Genomic DNA, 12,762 nt, shown 5'->3' with positions numbered 1-12,762 from the left:
GTGTCCAGAGTACTGAAGTCACTGTGGCTGGAATGTGATGGGCAAGGGACGGGAATCCACTCGAGGGTTCTGAATTAGAGAGCAGCTTGATCCCGGATCATTCTGGAAGTCTGTATCACTGCACTCTTGTGCCCCTATGTGGAAGCACTGGAATGATCTTCAATCTTCCTCTAGTCACTAAGTTTAGATAATTAGTTCATGTAATTCTCAAGAAACTATTGTGTCCCCTGTTCTGTGATTCACTTCTTTTCATTGTCTTTTTTTGGTGAGGGCAGTAGACCTTGAAAATCTGAAAGCTAAAGGTTGCCTCCCTAGAAAAATGTACAAGTGTATGTACAAATTTTGTATACAATGTCCTGAATTTTACAGATTCCTGACTTAATTAGCACTTTGCCTGGCCATTCCTGACTCTGGAAAATCACTTAAGTTCTGTGAGTCTCGGTTGCAAAGATAAAATGAGATTGTGTGTGTGACGCACCAGCAGACAGCTTGCACGTCCTTTGTACTGTTATCTAAAACAGGCCAGTCATTTAGTGTCCCCAAATCCAGAGTGCTCATTCTGTACTCTCCCCACTCACTAAGTCCCCTCGTTACATTATACTCTCCTTCAACATGCCTTTTCTTTTTCTTTGTTTTTTTTTTTAATAAAAGATGACTGTTGGGCCGGCCTGGTGGCGCACTGGATAGTGTGCCGCTTGGGAAGCGCGGCGGCGCTCCCGNAAAAAAAAAAAAAAAAAAAAAAAAGATGACTGTTAAGGGGTTCTTAACCCTTGACTTGGTGTTACCAGCACCACACTCTCCTAAGTGAGCCACGGGCCAGCCCTAAGATGCCTCTTCAAGTGCCTCTGTACTTGACACTTTCTAAGCTAGTGCAGTTCTCCTTCTCCTCCCGATTGGGCCTGGTTGCCATCTGCACGTAGTCGTGTGCTCATTGCGTAGTGTTCAAGGATCATCTGGGGATCTTACCTGTCTCCAGTAAATTCTTGATTGGTTTCAGGGGTTAAATACTCTTATAGTTGGCTGATACTTTGGGACCACAGATATAGTCCTTTGATCCTTTAATACTAGTTTCTGGGTTTAAAGGACATTGGCTCAGAATAATGTTGCGACTCAAATTTGGGTGTTTTCACTACTTTCCTTTAGTCCTGAGAAGAAGACTGCCTCATTTGAGAGCAAGGTATGAGTTCAAAAATCCAGTGTTCATTTTCTGATTCCTTTTCCCTCCCCCACCCCCACCTGTTTTGGGCCTCAATAGCTTTCACCCTTCTCATCTTTGGAAGTTGCTGGAGAAACAACCCAGAGCAACCCAGAAGAGGAAACCACAGACATTGCAGATGAAGGGTCACAATCTGTCACTGAGAAAGAAAAAGAAAACAGTCACTGTGATGGTAACTCAGAGATGCAACAGATTCTTGCACGGGTTCGGCAGAACTTTGGCAAAATCAACGTTGTGCCCCAGTTTTCTGGGGATGACCTGGTTCCTGTGGAGATGTCAGATATCGAAGAAGAGCTTGAGAGCTTTTCTGCTGGAGAGGAGGAGGAACAGGAGCAGCTGGGGGCCGACGAGGAAGAGTCTTCCCAGGAGTCCCAGAAAGAGCATGTGGAAGACAGTACCAAGGCAGTTCTTCGAGCTCTGGATGAAAAGATTGCTAAATACCAGAAAATTTTAAACAAAGCCAAAGCTAAAAGGTTTTCAGCAGTCAGGTAATATTTCCGTCTTCTCACAAATTGCAGTTTGTTCCTTTCTTGGAAACTTACCGTGAGTATTGGAGCTTTACCACTTTCTAAAAAGTGATCTTTTTTTTTTCTGAAAAGTAAATTTTATAAAATTCAGCTACCAGAACTATGAGAAGTTTAGGTGTCCAATCTTTTAGAAATGCCCAGGGAGCTACAAAAGCTGTTGGATTTTGACATCTCCCACTGGTATTAACTATGTAAATAGGTGTGGGTTTTCTTTAATCTGGAAGGTTGTTGCAGGTCCCCCAGTCAGCATGTGATTTGGGCAGCTGAAAGGAATGTTGGGCAGCTTTGTTACTTTGCTTTTGTGTTTCAGAATATCCAAGGGGCTGAGTGAAAAGGTTTTTGCAAAATCTGAAGAACAGAGAAAACCCCCTGAAGAAGCTCTAGATGACACAGGTAAAGATAAAGTATTTAAGTGATTTAGATGTGATTTGCATCTTTAGAACTCTGAGAAACCTAAATTGAATCTCCAAGTTGTCTCTTGTAATATCATCCACAGATACTTACCATATCTGGCAGATAACCCTGACTCCATATACTATTTATCATACAATTTGGACAATCCACTTGTCATTCTGCACATTTTCTAGGATTAAATTGGCAGTTCAGGAAACTTCTTAAAAAGCGTACATTATTAACCTTAGAATCCAAGGGTGGATCCGTACACAAATTGCAGTGGTTTGGAGGGGTGGTGCCGTGCATTTCCCGCGTTTATTCTTTATTACAATTAACTAACAGCCTCCCTATTGAGGGTGTTTACATGAGGGCGCCTGACTTGGTGCCCTCCCTGCCTTGGCCTGCTTTACTCTCTCCCCTTTGCTCACCTGCTCCATCCACACTGGCCTTCTTCCTCCTGCTCCTGACACATCACGCTCATTCCCACCATAGGGTTCACAGACAAATTTTGAAAACTCCTGTTTTTTGTGTGTGTGTTTGTGTATTGCTTGTATCCAGAACCTACCAAAAAGGGAAGGAAGCGGAAGGCACAGAGGGACGAGGAATATTTGAATAAAACTCCCAGGATACTTACATCTAAGGAGGTAAGTGTTTTGGTTCTTAAGTATGGCACAGGTATAGAAGGTAGAGGGAAATCCAGCTCTCTGGAGCCACTCTTTCTGAAACAAATGGTTTAGAACTGAATCCTAGGAACACCAGTCCTCAGTGACCTCATTGAGGTCAGCTAATTAGGATCAAGAGGTTGCCCACTGGATGAAGGTCCTTTGAGTCTGTGTCCTATGTTTAGGAGTTCCTGATTACTGTCTTCAAACCCGTGGACTGTCCTCTAGAAGAATCAGTTTGGTTTGCGTGGTCCCAGGGAAATGACATGAGGAGACCTGTTGGGCACATAGGTTGCTGACCTCTGTGCAGTATGGCTTTGTAACTGAGCTGTTCAGAGTGGGAGCCAGCCCTCTGGGGAGGGGAATGGTTTGTTATCAGAAGGCTTCAGATTTGCTCAGGGAGACCACTTATCAGGAATGCTGCAGAAAGGATTCAAGCACTGGGTGAGGTTTGGACCAAACAAGAATTTGTAACTCACAAGTCACAATGGAAGAGGAAACTTAGGTCTGTGAAGTGAACCCTCCCTCATTAGCACTGCTTCCAGTGGCTGTGGGTGGAGCACAGGGATGAGAAACAGAGGCTCCTGTTTTATGGCTTTCCATGTTTGACGGTTTTTTGTCCTTTTGCCATTTTTTTACAGCGGAGGCGAGCAGCACGGCAGCAGCAATCCAAAAAAGTTGGTGTTCGCTACTATGAAACACACAATGTGAAAAACAGGAACAGGAACAAAAAGAAGACCAATGACTCAGAGGGACAGAAACACAAACACAAAAAACTCAAATATAAGCAGTAACATTTGAAAAGTTGTTTATGAAATTATACAAAGATATGTACTCTGTTAAATGTTGTGTTCATTTTCATGTCCAGTTGGCATCTCTAAGGCCATAATGCATTTGTCTGAGGTTTGACAGTTGAAGCCATTCACCAGGACTAGTGAAAATAAAGCCCCCTCACCACTAAAGATTTCAGTGATCGAGTCCATTGGCACTTCAGATGCTTGAAGTAGTCCTCTAGTTCCTCCAGAGTGTAACCCTGTCATGTAAATGTCTCACAGAAGTAGGGGGATGTGGTGTACAAAATGGAAAGTGTGGCATTTCTTTTGTACTGGTAATTAGCAATTTGGAACAGCAACGTATAAAATTGTAAAAAGAAAATTTCAAGGATGGTTGTGTATATATGTCCTAGGCTTCAAAGTAGGAGCAAAAAGCTACAGCAACTTCTGTCCCTCAGAGTCTGTTAAGTGGACCCATTTAGGACATGTGCTTTACTGTTGAGGAGTCATGGAACTAGCAGATCTCAATGAACAGAATTCTTTCCCATGAAAGTGACAGCACAGGCAGGTCATTTTAGTGGGATCTTATAATTCCTCAGGATACTGGATAAGGGTAAAAGCTATGTCTTCAAATTTGCGATTTGAGTGTGTGAGGCATGGTCAACTCAGTGGAATACAGTTCTTGTGGGACTACAGTTCTTCCAGTGAACCTTGAAGTCCTAACCAGGACAGATGTCAGATCAAAGCTCTGCTAAGGAATGAATGCCTTCTCCCACCTCTTCAGGGGAATCCTGAACACTTGAGGCATTCTAGCCAAGTGAAGATTTTAGTAACTTCTTAGGTTATGTTACTTAATGATGGAAGGCACCCAGCTTGTCTCCCTAGCCCATCCTGATCTGTTCTTATTTAAAGATTTATGTCACTAATTCAATCTTTGGGGTCTCCAGAACCAGAACCAGAATCTTAAGCCTCCTAATTTTTAGTTTTACTTAAGAGGAATAGTAAACTGCAGTTTTCTACAAGTCATAGCCCTATTGTTAGTAACTAGAACTGTGTAAGACTTGGTTACCGCTCCAGTTGTTAATTAAGCATAGCTAACTGGGAGATGGTGGGTGTAGAATCAGGGTTTGGTGTTCTGCAGAATAAGGTAAACAGATCAAATCTGGAGGAAGAACTGAGGTGCAAACAGCTCACAAAAGATGCTGTGATTTGTATTCCTTTTCAGCAAACGTTTACTTTCTCCAAAGTGATGGGTTTGACTCTGCCATTCTTTCCTAACCTAGGCAGTCACACTAAGGAAGAAGGGGTCCAGTTGACTTGGCAGGTGGAGATAAGATGATACAGTATGAAACCATTCCAAAATGAGTTACTAGAAATGTACTGGAGTGGAGATGAAAAGACATCAAATAAAGGCAGGACTGAGGCTAGAGAAGCCCAAGTTACGGCACAAAGTGAATTGTGAACCAAAAATTTGAGGGGCAGAGAAGCAGCTTGATTTGGCAAGAAATAAGTGATGGTATGGAGTCATGAGAAAGCACTCGCTTTCTAAGCCGTACTATTTGAGTTGGCAAATCCCAAGGTTGGCTAGTAAGCCACATACTGAGACAATCGGGGCTACGTTACACCACCTTCCCTTGCCCAACCAGCAGCCTGGCTGTCAGACCTTACGTGACACTGGGGCAATAGTGTGACTTCTGACAAATGTGTAGGTGATGATCAGGGGAGGGGTATGGCTTGTTCACTTGGGAAACTAGCTTTTATTACAAAAGGCTTATGATGGGGTAGTAGTGCTTGCTGAGACCAATATGGAAATTATCACTTCCTTGGTGCAATAATGCCTTCCAGTTGGGCCTGAAAAACAAAAACTCCATTAATATTTGAAACTGGCAGCTTAACACAAATAGCTGAGAGGTGATAACAGTCTCTGTGAAGAATAATCCAAATGCTGCCCCCCTTCCTTCATTCCCAACTCCACATTTTCTAGATTAGTGAATTTCTGACTTGGTGTACAGTCTTACTACATGAGGAGAAACCAGAGCTGTCCTGGTTTCCATATAATAATGGTACAGTGTACAATATAAAGCATTGGAAAAGAAATTGAATAAGTTGTTGAAATGGTGGTTTTTCATGGCTCAGATTTCAGGCCTGGATATATCTAAGTTACATTTGGCTCTCTGGTTTAGGATTCTGGGAGCTCTACTGGGACCAGAGGTTTGGGAAATAGCAAGTTTTCAGACACTGAGACAACTTGACACCCAATTAGAGAAAATTGCTACCAGTGAGAAGTGAGCTGTCCATCTTGTATGTAAAGCTTAAGACAGTTGGGAGTTATTTGCTCCTCTGGCAAGCCAGTAAAATAATTTACTATCATGGTATGTGGACAGATCTTTAAGTCCTGGGGACTGCAAACACTGCTTTATTCGTAGTGCAGCTTTGAGGCAATAACTCACTTCTAAAGAATCCTTCACTCTGAGGATTACAGGGTTGCTTTTAAATGTTAGAAGATGCTAAGCTATTTTGCTTTTCTCTTATTAATACTATAAGAGGAACTGAGAAACTCGGGCTTGTGATAAAGGAATATGGCAGATAAGGGAAGTGGCTTCAGAGTCTGCTAAGTAAACAGATTTACATCTGCCTGTGAAAGTTTGTTGTTTTTCTTTGTATTTGTTATACTGTTCAGTAACAAGAAAATCTGTAATCCTCCACTAGTGGTTAATAGAAAGCCTTCTTTATCACAAATTGCTGGCATTTTTTGGTTTATAGGACCAACAAGCCTGCCCATCTCAAGAATGTAAGCTTTCTATGAGACTGGGGAGCACAGGGAGATATGTCCAGGAGCCCCTTTTGGCCAGGGCCACAGGAGAGAGACACTAAATGTCAGCAGGCCATATATCTAGAACAGTGATTCCCAAACTTTTGCAAGCATCAGAATCACCTGAGACCTTAACACAGCTGGGCTCCAAACCCAAAGTTTCTGATTGGGCTGGGCCCAATAATTTGTATTTGTAAAAGTTGTTTGGTGGTGGAGGATGATGCTGGTCTGGGGCCCAACCTTTGAGAACCTTTGGAACCAGACAGAACTTGAAGTTGCAGAGGCCTGGAGTGGGGCCTACTGCACAACCTCTCCCCCGGTTCCCCTCCCTCCCGTCACCTCAGTGGGATAAAAGTGTGCCATCAGCATTTGGCATTATGGAAAAACACCGACAGCTGGGTTCCTCTGACCACATACCTGGGGAAGGTTTCCCAATTGGAAATGGCTCTTCCTCTGTCAGGGCATTCCCTGCCCGCCCACCAGTTCTGATGTGTTCCCTGCTTAATCCCCAAACGCTGCCTCAGAGGGGACTGCCAGTGGGAGAGCACGCCCATGAAAGCCTGAAGAGACCCAGTCTACTCGAGGAAGGCTCCAAAGTAGCAGCTTCGAGGGAAAAGAAGTTCCACTTTTTACCATATCTACCTCTCCCTGAGGTAGGCGACGTTTTTTCCCAGGTGGGGAAACATCCTCCACTGGAGAGCCAGGCTGAGGTGTCATAGGGATTCAGAGCTGAGAGCAGCCAGCCTCTGGGGCCAGAAGGATGGAGGATCTAGGTAATGAGCCCCCCGCCCCGCCCGGCAACATCAGCTTCCTTCACTCCTTGGCTGTGCGTGTGGACAAACACCGAACAGTCCACAGAGGAAAGGAACCCAATGGCTGGCCCGCGTGCCTGGGGGCGGGGGCCGCATCTCCACGGGGCCTGCGGCTTGGTTACCTTCAGCTGCTGATTCGTCCGCTTCAGGAACTGGATCTCCTCATTGTGCTTCTTCTCCTCCACCTGTCGCCTCTCACTCTCCCGCTTCTCAGTGGCCTCACATTTTGCCTTCTGCTCATTCACTTGCCTCTCCAAATCTCTCTTTTCTGTCTCCAGTTCTGCAATCTGAGGACAGAATGCAGTCATCCTGGGATGTCGCCAAGTGGATGGGGTGGTGTGAGAGCCTGTGTGGAGGGAACTTGGGACACAGCTGCCCAACCCAAGACATTGCCAGGGTATGTACTGCCACCCAGTGGGGGGTCAGCAACTGGCATGGAGCGTCCATAGAGGAGATGGACTCTGCCAGGCCTCCAGGCTGGCCATTACACTCAACCGAAGGTCCGGGGGTTGTGAATGTCAGCAGAGCACCCTAGGGGACCAGAATGAACCACATGGCCCTGAGATTGACAGAAGAGTCACAAAGAGCCAAAAGGTCATGGTAAACCCCACTCACTTTCTTCTCCATGTCTGACTTCCCCTGTTCGGCCTGCAGTGCCTTCCTCATGCCAAACGCCACGCTGCTCTCGTACAAAGTCTGGTAGGCAGCAATGGTCATGCGGATCTCGTCCCGGACTCGCAGTAGCAGCAGTCCCCTCTCCGCACAGTTGATGGTCACCTCCCTGATCAGCTCATCTTCCAGTGCACACACACCATGAGATCAGAGAAGACAGGCAGGAGGGGAAATGCACTGTGTCAACTGCAAACCACCTGTCCTCAGGACTCTAGGGTGTATCTCCTCACTTGGAGACAAGGTCTCAGAGAAGGTCCTTAGGGAGAGTGCCTTCAGTGGCCCAAACAGCCTTGCCATGCAGCCAGTCCTCTGAACTTGGCACTTGGGAGAGTAGCATGAGTCAGCAAGCCTGGTTTAGCCAGGGCAGAGGGAGACAAGAGTCCCAGGTTTGTTTGCAGCAGTGGGTCCCCTCCCTTCTATCCTCAGACAGAAACTGGGTACTATTCAAAGAAATCTGACTTTTTCAGTTTGAAGATAATGGCTGTTTTATTTTATTTTATTTATTTATTTTTAAAATTTATTATTTTTTTAAAAGATGACCGGTAAGGGGATCTTAACCCTTGGATTGGTGTTGTCAGCACCACGCTCAGCCAGTGAGCTAACCGGCCATCCCTATATAGGATCCGAACCCGTGGCCTTGGTGTTATCAGCACCGCACTCTCCCGAGTGAGCCACAGGCCGGCCCTGATAATGGCTCTTTTAAAGCAGCTGGCAAATCCTGTGTGCCCCCATGGCTGGACTGGTTTGGGGCTGGAACAGCATGGTCTAGAGCTTGCCCACCTATCTTCTCCATAAATGCTGACGTGGAGGGCAAACTATAATCATACTCATACTGAGGAGAGCCTTCTAGACCATGCAACTGCCTGACGGTTTGGAGATGGTTTGCAGATCAGAGTCCACAAGGGCCAGTGAGACTGGGCTGGGGGATACCCATTTGACACCAACACTCAAGGAGGTAGATCTTAAATCCCTTGTGTCTACTAGTTACCTGCAATATTACCTGCAGTATTGTTCTGGACCAAGGGCCAAATGTTGATGGATGAATATAAATACAGAACATTAATTTTTCTGATTAAATATTTAACACTCACTCCTTATAGCAATCTTTGAAAAAACAAAGATTTAAAATAGAAGTTCTTATCTTACTCCAGACATCTGCTAAGGGGTAAAGAACCAGTTTGTCAGGAATACAGGTGGGACACTGGTAGGAGAGGTGGGGCTGGGAGGGGGAAGAAGGGGCATTTAGCAGTTGCTCAGTTGTGGGTCAGGCAGGGAGAGAAGACTTGACTCCAGGATGGGGTGAGCTTCAGCTAGGGGTTGCTCAGGCATTGGATCTGTGCTGGGAAAGGGAAGGAGGCAATAGGGTGTGTAGTGCCCATCCCCCGCCAGGCCTACTCACCAAAACACTGCGAGTAGAGCTCCCTGCGGACAGGGCAGATGCCTGTCTCTCTGGCCTGCCGCTGCTGCAGCTTCAGATCCAGCTGCTCCTGGAGGTGCACCACATCCATCCTGGTGCTGGGAGTGCTGGACACCTGCTGGATCCATAGCTGTGTGTCTTCAACCCACTCCCTATGGCACAGACACAACCAGGCTGAGCGAAACCCATCAATTTAAGAGAGTCCTTTGAGCTCTTTGCCTGAGCGGGAGTGAGTGGCAGCTCTACCACCAACCCACCAGAATCCCTCTCTCTCTCTCCCTCTTAGGGTGTGAGGCTCCAAAGCCACACCCACTATGCTACCTACCTTGAGTCTGGGTAGGTGACCAATTGCCACTTTCCAAGGGTCCTCTGTTCCAGATCTTACCCTCCTAACATGCTGAAGACAGATTTGTGGTCATTGTTGTATGGTCTCAACAGAAGGCCCAGTGGGGCCTCACTGACTTATGTGTGGGAGACACAGGACACCACAGACCTTGTGCAAGCAAGAAAGAGGCAAATGTGTGTATTGGGTGTGGCGAGGTTCTTTTTTTGCTTTCTTTTTTCTTCTTCTTTTTTCTTTAAAAAAACAGAGTGGGAAGGTTCTTGAAAGTGTATGCCTGCATGGGCCTCCATCATGAACCTGTGCCAGAGGCATGGTCAAATTCTGGAAACACAAGGAGGGAGCTTAAAGACAGAACCACCATGGGAGAGAGGACTTCTATGCCACTGGTGGGAGAGAATCAACTGAAAAATCACCCTCCTCCCTTGACCTTCACTTCAGAGGAGATCACAGTCTCTCTTTGACTATTCACCCTTTTCATCATAGCCTTAAAGACCGTGCTGTGAATTTTTACATAAAGACAGTTGAAAAGGCATGTCAGTGATAAATGTAGCTGCAGAACAAAAGAGCAGGGAAAGGTAATCATGTTGGAGAGGGGTGTTCTTTTACACAGTGAGACGTCCTTATCCACGGGTTCTTCATGGGCAGATTCAACCAACCATGGATTGAAAATATTTGGGAAAAAAATGCAACAATAAGAAATAACACAAATTTTAAAAATAGGTATAACAACTATTTACAGAGCATTTACATTGCATTAGGTATTATAAGTAATCTAGGGATAATATTTGGCGGGGGGGAGGGCTGCTGGCTGGTATGGGGATCCGAACCCCTGACCTTGGTGTTATATGGCTGTGCTCTAACCAACTGAGCTAACCAGCCAGCCCATAGGGATAATTTAAAGTATATGGAAGGATCCTAGATTATATGCAAATACTATGCCACTTTATATAAGGGACTTGAGCATCCACGGGTTTTGGTATCTGCAGGGACTCTGGAACCAATCCCCCATGGATACCAAGGAATGACTGTACAGGATTCTCAAGGAAGGCCTCCTTGAGGAAATGATACTTGAGCAAGACGTAAGTGAAGAAATGAAGGAAACCAAGGGTATATGAAGGGAAGAGCATCCTTGGCAGTGAGAACAGCAACTGTTAAGGCTCTGAGGTGAGAAAGTGATTGAGTTGTTTCAGAAACAGCAAGTGAAGGCTCCTGTGGTTTTAGCACAGTGAACAGGAACAATAGCAGGAGATAAGATCAGGGATATATCATGGGCTAGAACATGCCACGTCTTCCAGGCCATTGTAAGGACTTAGTCTGAGTGAGATGGGAAGCCATTAAAGGGTTTCTGGCAGAAGACTGGCATGATCTGACTTATGATTTAGGGGATGTGTGGAGAATAGATTGTAGGAACAAAGAGTTAAAGCAGGTTTTTCAGATAAGAGGCCATTGCAGTAGTGCAGGTGACAAACAGTGACTACGAACAAGATGGTGGAGGCAGATGTGGTGAAAAGTAGTTGGATTTGGGATATAATTTGAAGGTGGAGCAAAAGAATTTGATGAAGGGTAGGACATATGGTGTGAGAGACCAAAAGGAATGAAAGGTGGCCTGTGTCACTAGTAGAAAGGAGAATACTGGGTATGAGCAGGTTGAGGGAGGAAGACATTGTGATTTAGTATGGACATGTCAAGTTTGAGATGTCTATTAGACATCTTTATGAAGATAATGAGGAAATAGAATATATGGGTCTAGAGTTTAGGGGAGAGGTCACAGCTGGAAACACATTTGGGAGCCATAAGCATATAGATGGAATTTAAAGTCATGAGACTAGGTGAAAGCACTCAGGAAATCAGGGTATTTAGAGAAGAGGTCTCCCACCACCCTCTAGGAGCTCTGGAACACTGGGAGCAAACCCCAGTCAGGAACAGAGGTAGTGTCTCTCCCCACATTCCCAAATTCAGGGATGTAAAAGCCTGGGCCTTTTCCCAGCGACTACGCCTCCTTTTTTTACCTTGGGGGCAGGATGGCATTCAAGATTTCTTCTGCCTGCTTTGTAGGATCTGGGACACAGGAAGTTGAGGGGAGCTTGGTCTTTGGTGGCTGTGGAACTGGACCCAAGGGTCCAGGCTGTTGGGGACTGACTTTCAGTGAACGAGCCTGAGAAGGGACAGGCAAGAGCAGAAGCTGACTCAGGCACCAAGCTCCACGCCACCCGGCTCTCCGGGTTGCTCCAGGTCTCCTGCACACCTCTCCCTTATTCCCAGCCTACTTTCCCCGCCTGACTCCTCGGCAATTATATCACAGCTAAGGAGGTCATGAAGTCTCTGGTCCTAACCCAATGTTTGTATCCCCTTTAATGGATGTTTCTGGCAGGAATTCTCAGGCCTCTGCTTTCACACGTCTAGTGATGGGGAAATGATTATTTGATCTATTGGCCCCGCTACCATGAAGAATGAGCCTCATCCATCTCCCAGTGACTTCCTTTCCCATCCTAAATCTGCCCTCTGGGGGGCCGCCCGGTGGCGCACTGCTACAGTGCGCCGCTTGGGAAGCGCGGCGGCGCTCCCACCGAGGGTTCGGATCCCACATACAGACCGGTTCCCGCTCACTGGCTGTGCGGGGTGCGGGCGCAACACTGAGGGTTGCGATCCCGTTGCCGGTCCCGGTCCGGTACGGGCGCGACACTGATGGTTGCGATCCGTTGCTGGACACGAAAAAAGACAAAAAGAAAAAAAAAAAAATCTGCCCTCTGGGATCACACTCAACAGCTGGGCTTCTTGCACCGCTCTCCCACCCTCCTTCTCCGTCCCAATTCCCTTTACTCCCAGTCGCTTCAGCCCCTGTCCCTTGGGATTCCTGACCCTCAAGGCGGGTATCTGTCTTTCCCCATTGGAGCTTCCGGGCTCCCCCATTCCCTAAGACCCGTCCTTACCTTGGGGCTCCGTTTCTCCGTGTTCCGGCTCACCAGCACCGGGGTGTCGTACTTGAGCAGAGAGTCCGCGGGGGGGATCATGGCTACGGCGAGGAGAGCAGCTCTGCAGCTGTCCCTCCAGTACGGGCTTTGTTTGCCGTCACCATGGAAACCCACTCTCCAGCCTCTTGTTCTGGGCGGGGCTTCGGAGTGAGGCGGGGCGGGC

General features: G+C 46.6%; 2 protein-coding genes across 2 annotated transcripts in view; one reads left to right on the top strand and one right to left on the bottom strand.

Moving 5' to 3' along the window:
• GNL2 (guanine nucleotide binding protein-like 2 (nucleolar)) overlaps positions 1-3,953 on the top strand; it is a 26,532-nt gene extending 22,579 nt beyond the window's left edge. Inside the window, exons 12-15 of the mRNA XM_008587257.1 lie at positions 1,256-1,704; positions 2,054-2,136; positions 2,695-2,780; positions 3,440-3,953. Of these exons, the coding sequence (XP_008585479.1) occupies positions 1,256-1,704; positions 2,054-2,136; positions 2,695-2,780; positions 3,440-3,592 (771 nt within the window). The 3' untranslated portion in view covers positions 3,593-3,953. The remainder of the gene's footprint in view (positions 1-1,255; positions 1,705-2,053; positions 2,137-2,694; positions 2,781-3,439) is intronic.
• On the bottom strand, positions 3,590-12,703 carry DNALI1 (dynein, axonemal, light intermediate chain 1). Its single transcript, XM_008587248.1, is given in 7 exon segments — positions 3,590-5,422; positions 7,318-7,482; positions 7,811-7,989; positions 9,267-9,436; positions 11,637-11,782; positions 12,558-12,673; positions 12,676-12,703. Coding segments are annotated over 7 exon segments (840 nt in total). The 3' UTR covers positions 3,590-5,386.
• Between the last annotated feature and the right edge of the window lie 59 nt (positions 12,704-12,762).

This window comes from Galeopterus variegatus, unplaced genomic scaffold (genome assembly GCF_000696425.1).
Source record: "Galeopterus variegatus unplaced genomic scaffold, G_variegatus-3.0.2 Scaffold4319, whole genome shotgun sequence".
Classification (NCBI taxonomy): domain Eukaryota; kingdom Metazoa; phylum Chordata; class Mammalia; order Dermoptera; family Cynocephalidae; genus Galeopterus; species Galeopterus variegatus.
This window is presented reverse-complemented; position numbering and strand designations above follow the sequence as displayed.